At 37.8% G+C, this 13,682-nt stretch overlaps 1 protein-coding gene across 1 annotated transcript; it reads left to right on the forward strand.

Moving 5' to 3' along the window:
* The first annotated feature begins 1,677 nt into the window (after positions 1-1,677).
* On the forward strand, positions 1,678-12,876 carry LOC127436610 (pendrin-like). The gene is made up of 5 exons (XM_051690863.1): positions 1,678-2,007; positions 8,843-8,956; positions 12,211-12,273; positions 12,399-12,495; positions 12,767-12,876. The coding sequence occupies exons 1-5, from the start codon at positions 1,678-1,680 to the stop codon at positions 12,874-12,876; spliced, it is 714 nt and encodes a 237-aa protein (XP_051546823.1).
* The last annotated feature ends 806 nt before the right edge of the window (positions 12,877-13,682 follow it).

The raw sequence follows: 13,682 nt of genomic DNA on the forward strand, positions 1-13,682 counted from the left end.
CATGAAGCTACAACGATCCTGTTCGGTTTGTCTCAGGGTAAAAGTTCAGTCACAGACTATTCCATTGAGTTCCACACCCTTGCTGCATCCGGCAACTGGAATGATGGAGTGCATTGGAGTCGGTTCCTGGATGGCTTGTCAAATATGATCCAGGATGAGATTTACACCCTGGACTTGCCTCCCCATTTTGATGACCAGGTGGATCTGGCCATTAGAGTTGCCCAGCGCCTCACGTTTTGACGCAGCTGACATCGTCCTTCACACCCTAAGTCGGCTGACTGTTACCATCCTCCCACTCCTGCGGCCGGGGCATCGGAACAGCAGTCCGAGACGGAATCCATGCAGATCGGGAGGACACGACTGTCACCTGAAGAGAGACAGCGCTGCATGTCCAAGGGACTTTGCCTCTATTGTGCTAGTGCCAGTCACATCTCCGTCAATTGTCCAGTAAAAGCCCACACTCATCGGTAGGAAAGGGGTTACTGGTGAGCGCAACTCCACTGAGCAAAAACCCCACATAACGATCTCTTCTCCCGGCCCGGCTGCAACACAGACCAACTAGTCACTCTGTCTCTGCCTTGGTGGACTCCGGAGCAGAGAGACATTTCCTTGATGCCACCACGGCTTCCAGATGGTGGTGGTGAAACTGGCCGAACCGATCATGGCTTACTCCATCAGCGGCACGCCCCTGGCCATCATCACCCATTCTACCAAGCCACTCACCCTCATCACTGGCAACCACTCTGAACAAATGCCCTTCCTCCTGGTCTGCTCCCCCACTGCACCGTGGGTACTAGGGCACCCATGGTTGGTAATGCATAATCTGCTCATTGACTGCTCAACCAAGTCTGTTCTTGCCTGGAGTTCTTATTGTCTTTCCCATTGTCTTAACTCTGCTGTTTCCCTTGTCCAGTCTTGTGTGTCTTTTCAGGATGAACCAGCGGATTTATCCGGAGTACCTGTGGCATACCATGATCTGAGGGCGGAGTTCAGTTGTTCCCATGCCATGACCCTTCCTCCTCATTGCCCGTATGATTGCGCAATCGATCTGCTCACAGGTACTTCTCCTCCATGAGGTCGGTTATATTCGCTCTCTGCTCCCGAGAGGGAGGGCATGAATAAATACATGAATGATTCTCTGGCAGCCAGTCTCATCCGCTCTTCCTCTTCCCCTGCAGGGGCGGGGTTCTTCTTCATGTAGAAGAAGGACAGCTCGCTTGGACCCTGTACAGATTATCAGGGACTGAATGACATCACGGTGAAGAATCGCTATCCTTTGCCATTGATGTCTTTAGCTTTCGAACTCTTGCAGGGAGCGTCCGTCTTAACGAAGCTGGACCTACACAATGCTTATCACCTGCTTCGGATTAGGAAGACAGGATTTAAAACCCATAGGGGGCACTTTGAATATTCGGTCACGCCTTTCAGATTAGTCAATGCCCCCGCTGTCTTCCAGGGGTTCATGAATGACATGTTTTGGAACATGGTCGATTTGTGTTTGTTTACCTAGATGATATTCTGATCTTCTCCCAGAATATCAAGGACCATGTCCAGCATGTCAGGCAGGTGCTTCAGCAACTGCTAGAGAACCGACTGTTCGTAAAGGTGGAGAAGTGTGCTTTTCATGCACAATCGGTTCCGTTCCAGGGGTTCATCGTCTCGTCCGAGGGAGTCCGCATGGATCCAGTTAAGGCCAGAGCAGTTTCCGAATGGCCAACCCCAGATTCCCGCAAGTCCTTACAAAGGTTTCTGGGGTTCACCAATTTTTACCGCCATTTCATTAGAAACTACAGCCAGCTCGCCACACCTCTGATGGATCTCACCTCCACCCATACTAAGTTTTGTTGGTCCTCGTGGGCAGAAGAGTTTTCTAAACTGAAAGAGAAGTTTACTACTGCCTCCATTCTTAATACTCCCGACCCTTCACATCAGTTCGTGGTGGAGGTGGATGCGTCAGAGCTCGGTGTCGGTGCTGTTCTGTCACTGCGCTCTTCCTTGGATGGGAAGGTGCACCCGTGAGCCTTTTTCTCGCACCGCCATACCCCGGCAGAATGGAATTACAACGTCGGTAATGGAGAATTGTTAGCTGTCAGGTTGGCCTTGGGGGAGTGGCGTCACTGGTTAGAGGGTCCGGGGGTACCTTTCGTGGTCTGGACTGACCATGAGTATTTGGAATATACCCACGGAGCCAAGCGCCTGAATTCCAGACAGGCTCGTTGGGCACTATTTTTTACTCGTTTTGTGGTACCGTCTGGATCCTAAAAACATCAAGCCTGATGCCCTGTCTCGATGTTTTGAAATCGGAACCTCCGCCGCCCCTCCGGATACCATCTTTCCCACCTCTCATTGTCGGGTGGGGTTTAATTATTTGTTTTAATTACAGATCTGCTTCTTGGTCACAACCCAGCAGCATTAAATCTGTATTAATGCATCATGTCTAACAATAATTCAGTGAAGAATTAACCGTGCAGTAATTATACATAGTTCAAAAATGTCTTCATGTCACAGAAGGCTTCATCCACAATGTGCATTAAGACAAAGAAATGTGTGATGCAGCAGTTTCCTTCAGAATCAGTCATGTTCAACTAAAAAGAGAAAAGCCTAAAATGTACTATGACAAACCATTTAGACATTTTAAAATAACCGGTTATTAACTGGTTACCAACATTTAAAAATAACGTTTTCACTCCGGAACAATTGAAAGGGACTTCATTCCCGTTTTCAGTAAAGTTCTGCTAAAAATTTTGTACGTTTTTGGTTTTCGTTTTCATTCCTTGGAAACAGTGTAGCTGCTTATTAACAGCATTTCATTAAAATGTCTAAATTACTGGGGCATATATATTCCACGCAAAACACTTGCACTTCTTTTAGAAGGGGGAGAGAGAGACCTTGCTGTTTGCCAAAGTTTAAACAAATTACAAGCTTGAAAATAAAACTCTGACATTCCTGTATTTCTCTATCTGGAGGTCTTGTGTGTACTCAATACATTTAGTAACAGTAACTGATTGCATACACACACATACAAAAAAATAAAAATAAAATGAAAAATAATGAGAACAATATTTCTATATGAAACTTGTATATACTTCTATATATGATTCTAATTTCTAGGTGTTTAATACATTTTCCCACGTAAAAATATAGTCTGTAGTGTAAAGTTTAATCTCCGTAGTATAGTAAGATTTATAACATCAAGATTCAAAATTATTACAAAACAAATAACATAATATTAAATCATTTCAAATAAAACCAAATATATATTAAATATAACACCTATATACAGTATATTTATATATCAGTTTCTTGATGAAATATCTCATTTAAATTTAAATAAAGAAATGCTCCCATTCATGACAAACTAGTTAGTAGTTAGAAGTTAATTATATGTAACTGTATTTTGAATTAATGTTTAAAATAAAATATTTACATATATAATTGATATTATCTGTTCATTTACTTGTAAGTAAAATTTTATGGGTGGGTCCCCTTCTCCTCTGACCATGCAATATCGTTGAGGACCTTTGTATCCTCTAACGGTCCTGCCAGATATCAAGTACTGAACATCTTCTCTCTCATATCATTTATTTTGTGAAAAGTGGTTATACTTAAGCTCATCTACTGTATACAGTTATCCGAGAAGCCATTTACAATGTAATCTTAGAATGTAACAGACACATCTTAAACCCCTCATATCAAAGAGCTGCCAGATCTGATGCTTGCAACCGGTCTTCGAGAAAACAGAAACGTAAACTAATTTGATGATAAAAGACGCAGGTTCAGATCAAAGAGAAGGGCTGGATCTACTCATTCACAAATTTAATTAAAGGACATGTTGACAAAATGTCTACTTATAGAAACAACAGATAACAAACAATGCAAACAATAAAATGCAACAAATTAATGATAAATTGTCACTGGTCTAAGTCTAAAACTGTTAACTTAGAGTGAAAATGTCACAAAAAAGTTAAAGGTCATGTTATTTACTTTTACAGGCACATACACTCATACAAATATACCTACTTCGCACATAATCTAACAAATACCTGAATGCAACGTCACTACTCATAACACATGACGAGATATGGAAGTGATTTGAAAAGAATGAAAAGAATTTGGAAAAGGATCCAGTCATTCCTGCTCAAATATTGGTCAAAACTGATGTTTTTTTTTATTTATTTTTTTATGAATTATTCAAAATCTAAGTGCATTTTTTTTTTTTTCAATTCGTGGTTGGGCAGCTTACTTTCATGACAGACCAACAGTACTGTTCTGTAATGGACTAAACCAGGGCTTTGTTCTGTGAGGTTATTGACCAGTCCTGTTTATCCTTCAAAGGATGCTGGGATTAAAGACTAAAAACAGCTGGAGCTGCTGACCTACTGCTGTAGATTATGAGAACAGAAGAAAAAAACCTTAAAGAGACAGTAACACAAAAATGAAAATTCTGTCATCAGTTACTCACTCTCATGTTGTTCAAAACAGCCTCAGCCACCATTTCATTCTATGAAAAAAGATGCAATGAAGGTGAGACTAACATATTGAGTGCCTCTCTTTTAGAGTTCCATGAAGAAATAAAGTCCTGGTTTGGTTTGGAACAAAATGAGGGTGATTAAATGATGACAGAATTTTCATTTTGGGGAAAACTAATCTTTAAATATGGTCAACTTTTAATCACTTACAGTGAATTACATAGCTGAAAATTTTGCAACACAAGTTAAACTATTAAAGTAGATGCATGATAGGTAAAATATTATATCAGGCCCTGAGAATGTAACATTATTTATCTTTATGAACTGGGCTCGTGACTGATTGTGATTAGTCATAACTGAGTATCTGCTAAGCACTATACATAGTCTATTGTTAGATAACTCTTTTATGAATAATTGTGACAAATAAGTAAAAAGTGCATTTATCAGGAACCCGTGAGTCAAATGATAAACATGTTACTAGGAGAGATTGTCCAACAATGCATTACATATTGAACAGAGTAAGAATTTTTTAAGATTAAAAAGTTGGCAGACAAATAAAGAACTACTATATTTACAGGAAATATATTTACATTTACACTATAGTGAACAGGGTTTTAATAAGAGGTATACTCAATAAATAAGGGCATCCACAGATCAAATCACTTTGATCATATCTGTAGCAATTATGTAACTGTGGTACCTGGGTTTGGTTAATAATTATCTTTTTTTTTCTTCCAATTCTTCGGACTAGCTATGGATTTCGCCTTGGTATGGATTATATGCTGCTTTTTCCCTAGTCCTCACTTATTTTCTCCTGGGCACCTCTCAGCACATTTCTGTGGGTGAGTTCCAGTTCTGGTTATAAATGATACCAGGTTATGGGGATGAGATGTACAACATGGCATAGCTGACATACGAGGTCCCGTTTAAGACAAAACATGGTACACTTGACTTCTATTGTCAAGCGGCTGCAAAACCCTTCTTGCTCTGGTTAGCTGATCCTGAAAGTATTTGATTTTTACTTCCCTTCTTGTTCATTGCTGCATTGATACACCAGTAGCAGATGTTAGTTTTCGCACCACTATTTCCAATTTGGAACCATTAAGCAAAACCATGTGAGATGCAGCATTAACAAAGTAGCATTATACCAGTGGTTTTTAACTGTTTTTACCTCAAGACTCTCAAGATTTTACACTGGTCATCAAGTGGAAACCCAGCATATTTGCAAAATTGTTAATTGTACAAAACTGAATTTAGGTGGTTTCATGCTCTCAGCAGCCAGTAATTCACTACACAAAACACAATGTGGTCTTCACAAACCATGTCCTCATTTCAAGTGAAGCCATTTTTACGTAGTCTATTTTTTGAGAATGAGGTCATGTCACACAACCTTTTGTAGCATCTGCCTAACCTTGCTAGCTTCTTGCAAGATGAATTTGCGCCAAACACCACAGGAAAGTCTCTGATGTGTTCTCCTCCCTTTTAAATGTTGATGAGCATGTTTATTTAGCTATCTTAAAGGGATAGTTCACCCAAAAATGAAATTACTTTTACTCACCCTCATGCCAGTGGTTAAATCCATATCTTCAGGAGCGATATAATATGTGTGGGTTAGAAACAGATCAAGTCCTTTTATTACTCTAAATCTCCACTTTCACTTTCACATCTGCAAGTCACATGTGGTGCCTGTTTAGTTTCACTTTCATATCTGAAAGTGAAAGTTAAGTGAAGATTTAGAGTAAAAAAACTACTTCAATATTGTCCTTTTTCTCACCCACACCTATTACATCGCTTCTGAAGATATGGATTTAACCACTGGAGTCTTAAGGCTAATTTATACTTACTGGGCGAACAAGCTTTGTAGCTTTGCAACAAATGATGATAAAATGCAGTGATGTTTTTGTTCTGCCAATGTGTTCATTTGGTGATATTTCTCCTGTTTACGCACATCTCTGAAATTCTTGACCTAGGAGAACTCGGCTGGTTGAAGAGCATTGATGATTGGTTAAAACTAATAGTGGGTGGGGTTTGGACGTGACTTTTTTTTATTTACAATTGCGCGTGCCAGTTGAGGAGTTGTTACGAGAGTTGGGGTAATCGAGTTCAGACTCGGACTCGAGTCCGAGTCACGAGTCCAATTTTAATGGACTTGGATGCATTTTTCCTCGGACTTGACTTGGACTCGAGCCTTTTGGACTTGGAATTTGTATCCGAGTCCGGCTCGAGTCCATGGCATTTGTGATGCAATGAAAAACAAACAAACAAACAAACAAACAAAATAATGTAACATTTGGTGACCATACGTCCTCTTTTCCCCAGACATGTCCTCTTTCTCAGACCTTTCAAAATTGCCTCTAAATGCCTGGGATTTGGCTTTGTCTTCATATTGATGTGCTCTATACAGTTAGTACTATCATACATTCTGTGTATTTGATACTGCGCATCAGTTTTCACGCATATATGTCCTCATGTGTGATTATTCTGGCTGAGAGCAGCAGCATGCACTCTTTCAAAGTTATTTTTTAACTCTCTTGCCCGCGTGCCCGTGCTGTAAGTGTGTGCGGGAAAGAGATCACCAGACGTGCTCTGCTGCTCTCATCCAGAAATATCAATAACACAAGTACACTTTAAAAAGTACATTCCCCAACTCTGCAAATTATTAAATAAACACATCAGACTCATGCTTACTACGCAAAGTCATTTCTAACTGAAAATGATGACTATATCGAGACAATCAAATTTACTACATATCAGGGACATTTAAGCTAATATAACGGATGAAATAGATCATGATGGAAATTGTACAACTCAGTCCATCACATATTTGTAGGCAACCTCTGGGTGTTATAAAGCTGGCACTTGCGTTTCAATGGCAAAAAGTCAAATACAGTGAAGAACACAAGTGAGGGGAGAAGTCTCTATTCACCTATTATCCATACTAAATATAATGTGAAAAGTAATGTCAGCCCAAGGTGAGTTTTGATCTACTTTAGGGAAGTAGGCTACACCTGAACACAGCAGGTGGACTGAAAAGTGTGAAGTGTAAATCTGTAGTACATAAATATTTTTTTTTTAATGGTATCTGATCTTTTCTGTTTTTATTGATGTTGTTGTATTTAATTTATGGGCATTATTAAGTGTTTTAATATTACCGTTTATTAAAGGTATTAAACACATTAAATGTATTTAATTAATTACATTAAATGTATTTCACCCATAATTTTAGATAAAACTAAACTAAATTGAGTGGACAAATTGAAAATGAAGTAGAAATAAAAACTAACTAATGACTAACACAGCTTTCACTTTCTTTGGTGTATGTTTGAGTGGAGGGGAAAAGCAACAAATAATTGAAATGTCAAAAGAACGCAATAAGAAGTGTGTTGAAGGACAGTTTTGTCTTCATACACCTAAAGCATATGCTTTCATTCTGAAACCACTTTGAAATTTGTTCAGCAGGATATTAATAATTTGTTTTTGGGTTTTTTTGCATTTATATTAACAAATTGTTTTTTAGTTGTGAAGGTTAAAATAAGCTTAAAATTTTGATGTTGAGTTTACGGTTACAATTTTAATTCATTTTCTTGAACAGGTTCATTCGGACTCGGACTGTTATGGACTCTGTCCCTTTTGGACTCAGACTCAACTCTGACTAGATTGTTTAAAGACTCGGACTCGAGTAAGTTGGACTTGAAACAAACACTAGTTGTTACCTAGGTTACTGTGGTTAAAATGGATAACTTGGAAGTCCGTCTCTCAGAGATTGTGTAGAAGTTTACTTTTTTTACATGATTTGCAGCACAAACTCAACAAAGAAAGCGTATCCATGACAAATGAGTGGAGAGAGACAGGAGTTTTAAAAAAATGGAAGGGGCTCTGTGACAAGTTCAATAAAGCAAAAAAGCGATACAGTGCTTAAAGCAGCGATCCACGGTGAGAAAAACCTGCATTATTGGCATTACTTCCATGGCTTCCATAGTATATATCAGGCTTTATGGATTACTTTTATGTTTTCTTTGTGATTTTTGGAGCTTCAAAGTTTTGGTCACCATTCACTTGCTTTGTATGGACCTACAGAGCTGAGATATTCTTCTAAAAATCTTAATTTGTGTTCTGCAGAAGAAAGAAAGTCATACATATCTGGGATGGCATGAGGGTGAGTAAATGATGAGAGAATTTTCATTTTTGGGTGAACTATTCCTTTAACTATGCACAAAATAACATATTGTTAGTATAGTCTGGATCATTACAATATTCCACATTCAATGTAACTAAAATTTAAGAAGACAATGAATCTGTGCAAGTAACTTCATAATAAGTAACACACAGATCTTAGAACAGCTGTAATGAGACATGCTAATACATCTCTGTAGGAGCTCATTGTCTTTGGGGCAAGCAACATCTTTGGAGGAGCATTCAAGTCTCTAGCAGCCAGCACAGCTCTGTCCAGAAGTGCAGTTCAAGAGAGCACTGGAGGAAAAACGCAGGTAAACAGTTTAAAGGATGAAAAGACACTCTGTCACTGTAATATAGTTTGCAAGCTTTTGTTATTGGCTATGCTACAAAAGGTGTTCTCATTTAGGGACTGATACGTTTGTTTTCTAGCCACAGAGAAACACTGGCCTCTAGTGCTCAGAAGAAGTAAAGACTTCTCATGTTGTGAATAATAGTATAGAATCAATAAGTTGGCATAAATACAATGTTCTGCTCCTTTGGGATGGGCGGATCGAACCTAATGTATTGATAATTCTGATACTGATGTTGTATCAAAAATATCGATACTCACAAAAATATTGATTCTAATATATATATATATATATATATATATATATATATATATATATATATATATATATATATACATATATTAAACTATAGGGATATTATTATTTGGTCACCATGAACATGAACAATAATCATAAGCTTCAAAGTGAAATAAAAAGGATTAGGCTATTAGCAAATACTTGTGCATGATGGGAACTATTTCTTCTTCCACTCATTTTAACATGCTGAAAGTCACAAGCAGACAAGCGCATGCGCCGTCACAACGCTCGTTCATCAAGAGCAGAGATGCCCAAAATAGTGGCCCACGATGACCTTCGATTTGGCCCGCCTTGAAGTACATGACGAGTGGTAAAAAAATAAAAAAAATAAAAAAAAAAATAAATAAAATAAAAGTGCTATTGACGCAGCTTTTCACTGCATTAATTTAGCAGATTGCAGAGTAATGTTTTTTTTATTTATTTTTATTTTTTTTATAATGGAATTATAAAGGAGGGGAACCAGGGCAACTTTAATATTTTAATATAAAACAGTTTGCAGAGCCTGAAATTCGGCGCAGGATTGCGGCTATTGCGCAAAATTTTAATAATTCCTCAATTTCCAGTTCATAATGCGGGCACCCGCACACTTTTATTCACTTTACAGTGCAGCTGCAAATTAGCCTTTATATTACTATAGATATATAGAGATAGTTTAGTATATTGTTTTTGTATCAAACTGTAATTCCAGAAGCTGCGCAAGTAAATCCGCTCCATCTTTCATGTTTAGCTGTCAGCAGTGTCAGAACTGAAAGTGCACGCAGTGAGAAAGTGCTTTGTCACATAGATACTGAACTTAAGATGTTACAGATTTATAAACCTTTCTAAACCTGTTAATTCAACATGCAAATGGCGTTATACCATGTCTCCATAAGCGACTGACGTGATAAAACTATATCGTTCCTGTTTATAATCAACAAAGGTGTTAACATTGCAAGCGCATGCGCCTTTCATATCTTGGCGCTCCCTCATTATTCACAATGCAGCAAAGGCAGAAATAGCAAAAATCTCTCTCTCTCTCTCTCTCTCTCTCTCTCTCTCTCTCTCTCTCTCTCTCTCTCTCTCTCTCTCTCTCTCTCTCTTTGCATGCACGCACATTATCTCTCACTCAAACGCACATGATGAGGTGCAGGTGTCCCACCAACCAACAGGTGTTTGTAGAGACTATTATATATATATATATATATATATATATATATATATATATATATATATATATATATATATGTATGTATGTATATGTTGCTAGCGGGTTGCCAAATAAAGACTACAAATACCACATGCATGTGAGTGAGCATGCCTGACGAAATGGAAAACCATTGTAGTTTTTATCTAGCAACTTGACAGCCACATACTTTTTTTTTTTTTCTCCCAATTTGGAATGCCCAATTCCCAATGTGCTTTTAAGTCCTTGTGGTCGCATAGTGATTCGCCTCAGTCTGGGTGGCGGAAGACGAATCCCAGTTGCCTCCGCGTCTGTGACCGTCAACCCGCACACCTTATCACGTGGCTTGTTGAGCACGTTGCCACGGAGACATAGCGCATGTGGAGGCTTCACACCATCCACCGCGGCAACCACGCTCAACTCATCACGAGCCCCACCGAGAACGAACCACATTATAGCGACCACGAGGAGTTAACCCCATGTGACTCTACACTCCCTAGCAACCAGGGCCAATTTGGTTGCTTAGGAGACCTGGCTGGAGTCAGTCAGCACACCCTGGAATTCAAACTAGCGAGCTAGCGAACTCCAGGGGTGGTAGCCAGCGTATTTTACCACTGAGCTACCCAGGCCCCCCCAGCCATATACTTTATTAAAAACATGGCGGCTTCAAAATTTACATGTGGGGTATGATATGAATGTACATTATGTTATAGAACAATATGTTCAAGTATCTTCAAGTAATGTTCACCACAGACCTTATTTTACTCATAAATCCAAAACTTCCGTTACAAAAACCCAAAGGAAAATCCAGAGGGAACACCTGGCTTGAAAAACCTAATTCCATGTTTTTGGACTACAATCTGAACAGCATGAAAGGGTTACATTTTAATTTATTAACTTAAAGGACTATTCTGGGTTAAATACAAGCGAAGCTACTGACAGCATCAGTGGCAAGCAGTCGATTGCCATAGAATATGTTTGCAGTATATGGGGTAACCTGTTATATTCTGTCATCTTTAATGCATTTCTGTAAATAAGTCTAAATTACACTGAAAACCCTAATAAGTTGACTTTACTCAATTGATTTGAGTAATGGTGTCTCCAAAACTTGTGTAATTAAGTTCACTTAACTAGATGCAAGTAGACAACTCAGATTTGCTATTTAAATATTGTTTTTTTCTACTTAATTTTAGTTGAATTGACTCAAATTAATCATACAATAACACAGCTCAAATTAAGAATATTATAATTGATTCAAGGTCAGTCTTTAAATAAACTTAATCCTCCGCTGATATGCATATACTGTATACCTGTACTTCAGTTGCACATGCACAAGGTGAACTGAAATAAGGGATCAAAAAAGGGGATCACCCTGTCATCAAAACAACTATTTGCAACAAAACATAAATACTACCAAAGTGCTAAAACCTCTATTAATTCTTAAAAACAACTATTTAAATTCCCCCATAAGTTCCCTTTGACCAAATGAACATAATTAAATATTCAAGTGCGAGTGATTATGCCTCAATTTTGTACTCAATCATTTGACTTATAAACATTTAAAATCTTAAGTCTGTAGATTTTTAAGATAAATAAGTTCAAAGAACAAAGATATATGTTATAATCCCCAAACTTGACATTTCAAGTACCGGCAATGTTTAATTAGGACAACTTATTACAACTGTATCTTCTGTTTCCCAAAAAGTGCTGTCTAAATTAATAGCCAGCAGTAAAACACTATTTGTTTATTTTGCAGATAGCTGTTTTTTTCTCTGCCATAATCGTGCTGGCAGCGTTCTTGTTGGAACCATTACCAAAGGTTGGATTCACATTCATAGTATTTCCTTAAAACACAGATTTGTTGGCTTCACTTGAATAAAAACAAGTGTTTTTAATTGAGATAATGTATTCGGAGAAGTTGTGGTGTGTATTGTGTGAATGCAGTTGGTGCTGGGCGCCGCGATAATTGTGAACCTGAAAGGAATGTTGATGCAGCTGGTTGAAGTCCCTTTCCTGTGGAAGAAAGACCGTCCTGACTTTGTAAGAGCCATTGATCTCCCTCTCTAATGAAAAGAGAATGAATTTTAGAAAAGTGCAATCAATGTAGACCAAAATAACAGTTTCAGCTTAATTCATCTCAATTTAATTTACAAGGCCCGATGATGAATTACATTCTTGAATTTTACATATCGTCCGAGATGGCAATATCCCAAATATATCACTTTAGAACTTAATTATCAAGTGGCTGGCCAGTCTAATATCACTGCTGCTGTATTCAGTGTAATGTTTCCCTTCTGTTATTGTCTTCCATATTGTTTGGGTGGGCACCTGTGTGGCTTCCATTATACTGATGTTGGATTTAGGACTTGCTGTTGGTCTTGGACTGGCGCTGCTTACTGTGATCTTCATGGCACATTTGTGAGTGTCAACACATCCAATTTACTGAATTCCTGTAACAGCACAAAGACAGAATCTGTTTTCAACTAGAAAAGGAATAAAATGCAACTTTATTGAAATGTTCCACCCAAAATACAATTTTAAAGTTGTATGTATAACTTGTTCAAAGACATGGAGTACTTATGAAACATGAGCAGAATGAATTTCTGTGTATATCTTTCATGAATCTGTTCTCACTCAAATTGTTGCATTAAATTGAATGTAAATTTTTTTACGTAAAGAATGGTTAAACCGATAAATTCATTCTGTTTCTGGTATTATGAACAAGGCTCATGGTCATTTAGATCAAGAGATGTTGGTTTAATTCTCTGTAATTTAAAAGAATATTTCAGGTTCAGTACAGGTTAAGTTCAATCGACAGCATTTGTGGCATAATATTGATTACCACTAAAAATTTTGACTCGTCCCTCCTTTTCTTTAAAAAAAGCAAAAATCGAGGTTACACTGAGGCACTTACAATGGAAGTGAATGGGGCCAGTTTTTGGAGGTTTTAAAAACAGGAATATGAAGCTTATAATTGTATAAAAGCACATACATTAATTCTTTCCTTTTTTGAGCTGTAAAGTTGTTTTAATCATAATTTCTACAGTAATTGTAGGGTTTTAGGGTTTGTTGACATTACATCGTCATGGTAATGAAGTTGTAAAATTGGCTATAACATTACACAGAAAAGGTTTGTAAGTGATTTTATCACACTAAAATAACGTTTACATACATATTGTTTATGTCTTGTAGCTATACCTTTGAAAAGTGAATACTGTAATGTTCAAA

Source organism: Myxocyprinus asiaticus, chromosome 47, assembly GCF_019703515.2.
Source record: "Myxocyprinus asiaticus isolate MX2 ecotype Aquarium Trade chromosome 47, UBuf_Myxa_2, whole genome shotgun sequence".
NCBI classification, from domain to species: Eukaryota; Metazoa; Chordata; class Actinopteri; order Cypriniformes; family Catostomidae; genus Myxocyprinus; species Myxocyprinus asiaticus.

Coding starts and splice junctions, on each gene's coding strand:
- LOC127436610 (XM_051690863.1), top strand. CDS start 1,678: ATGGATCCAGTTAAGGCCAGAGCAGTTTCCGAATGGCCAACCCCAGAT. Junction 2,008..8,842: donor GCTCTTCCTTGGATGGGAAG/GTGCACCCGTGA, acceptor ACATCTCTGTAG/GAGCTCATTGTCTTTGGGGC. Junction 8,957..12,210: donor GCACTGGAGGAAAAACGCAG/GTAAACAGTTTA, acceptor TTTATTTTGCAG/ATAGCTGTTTTTTTCTCTGC.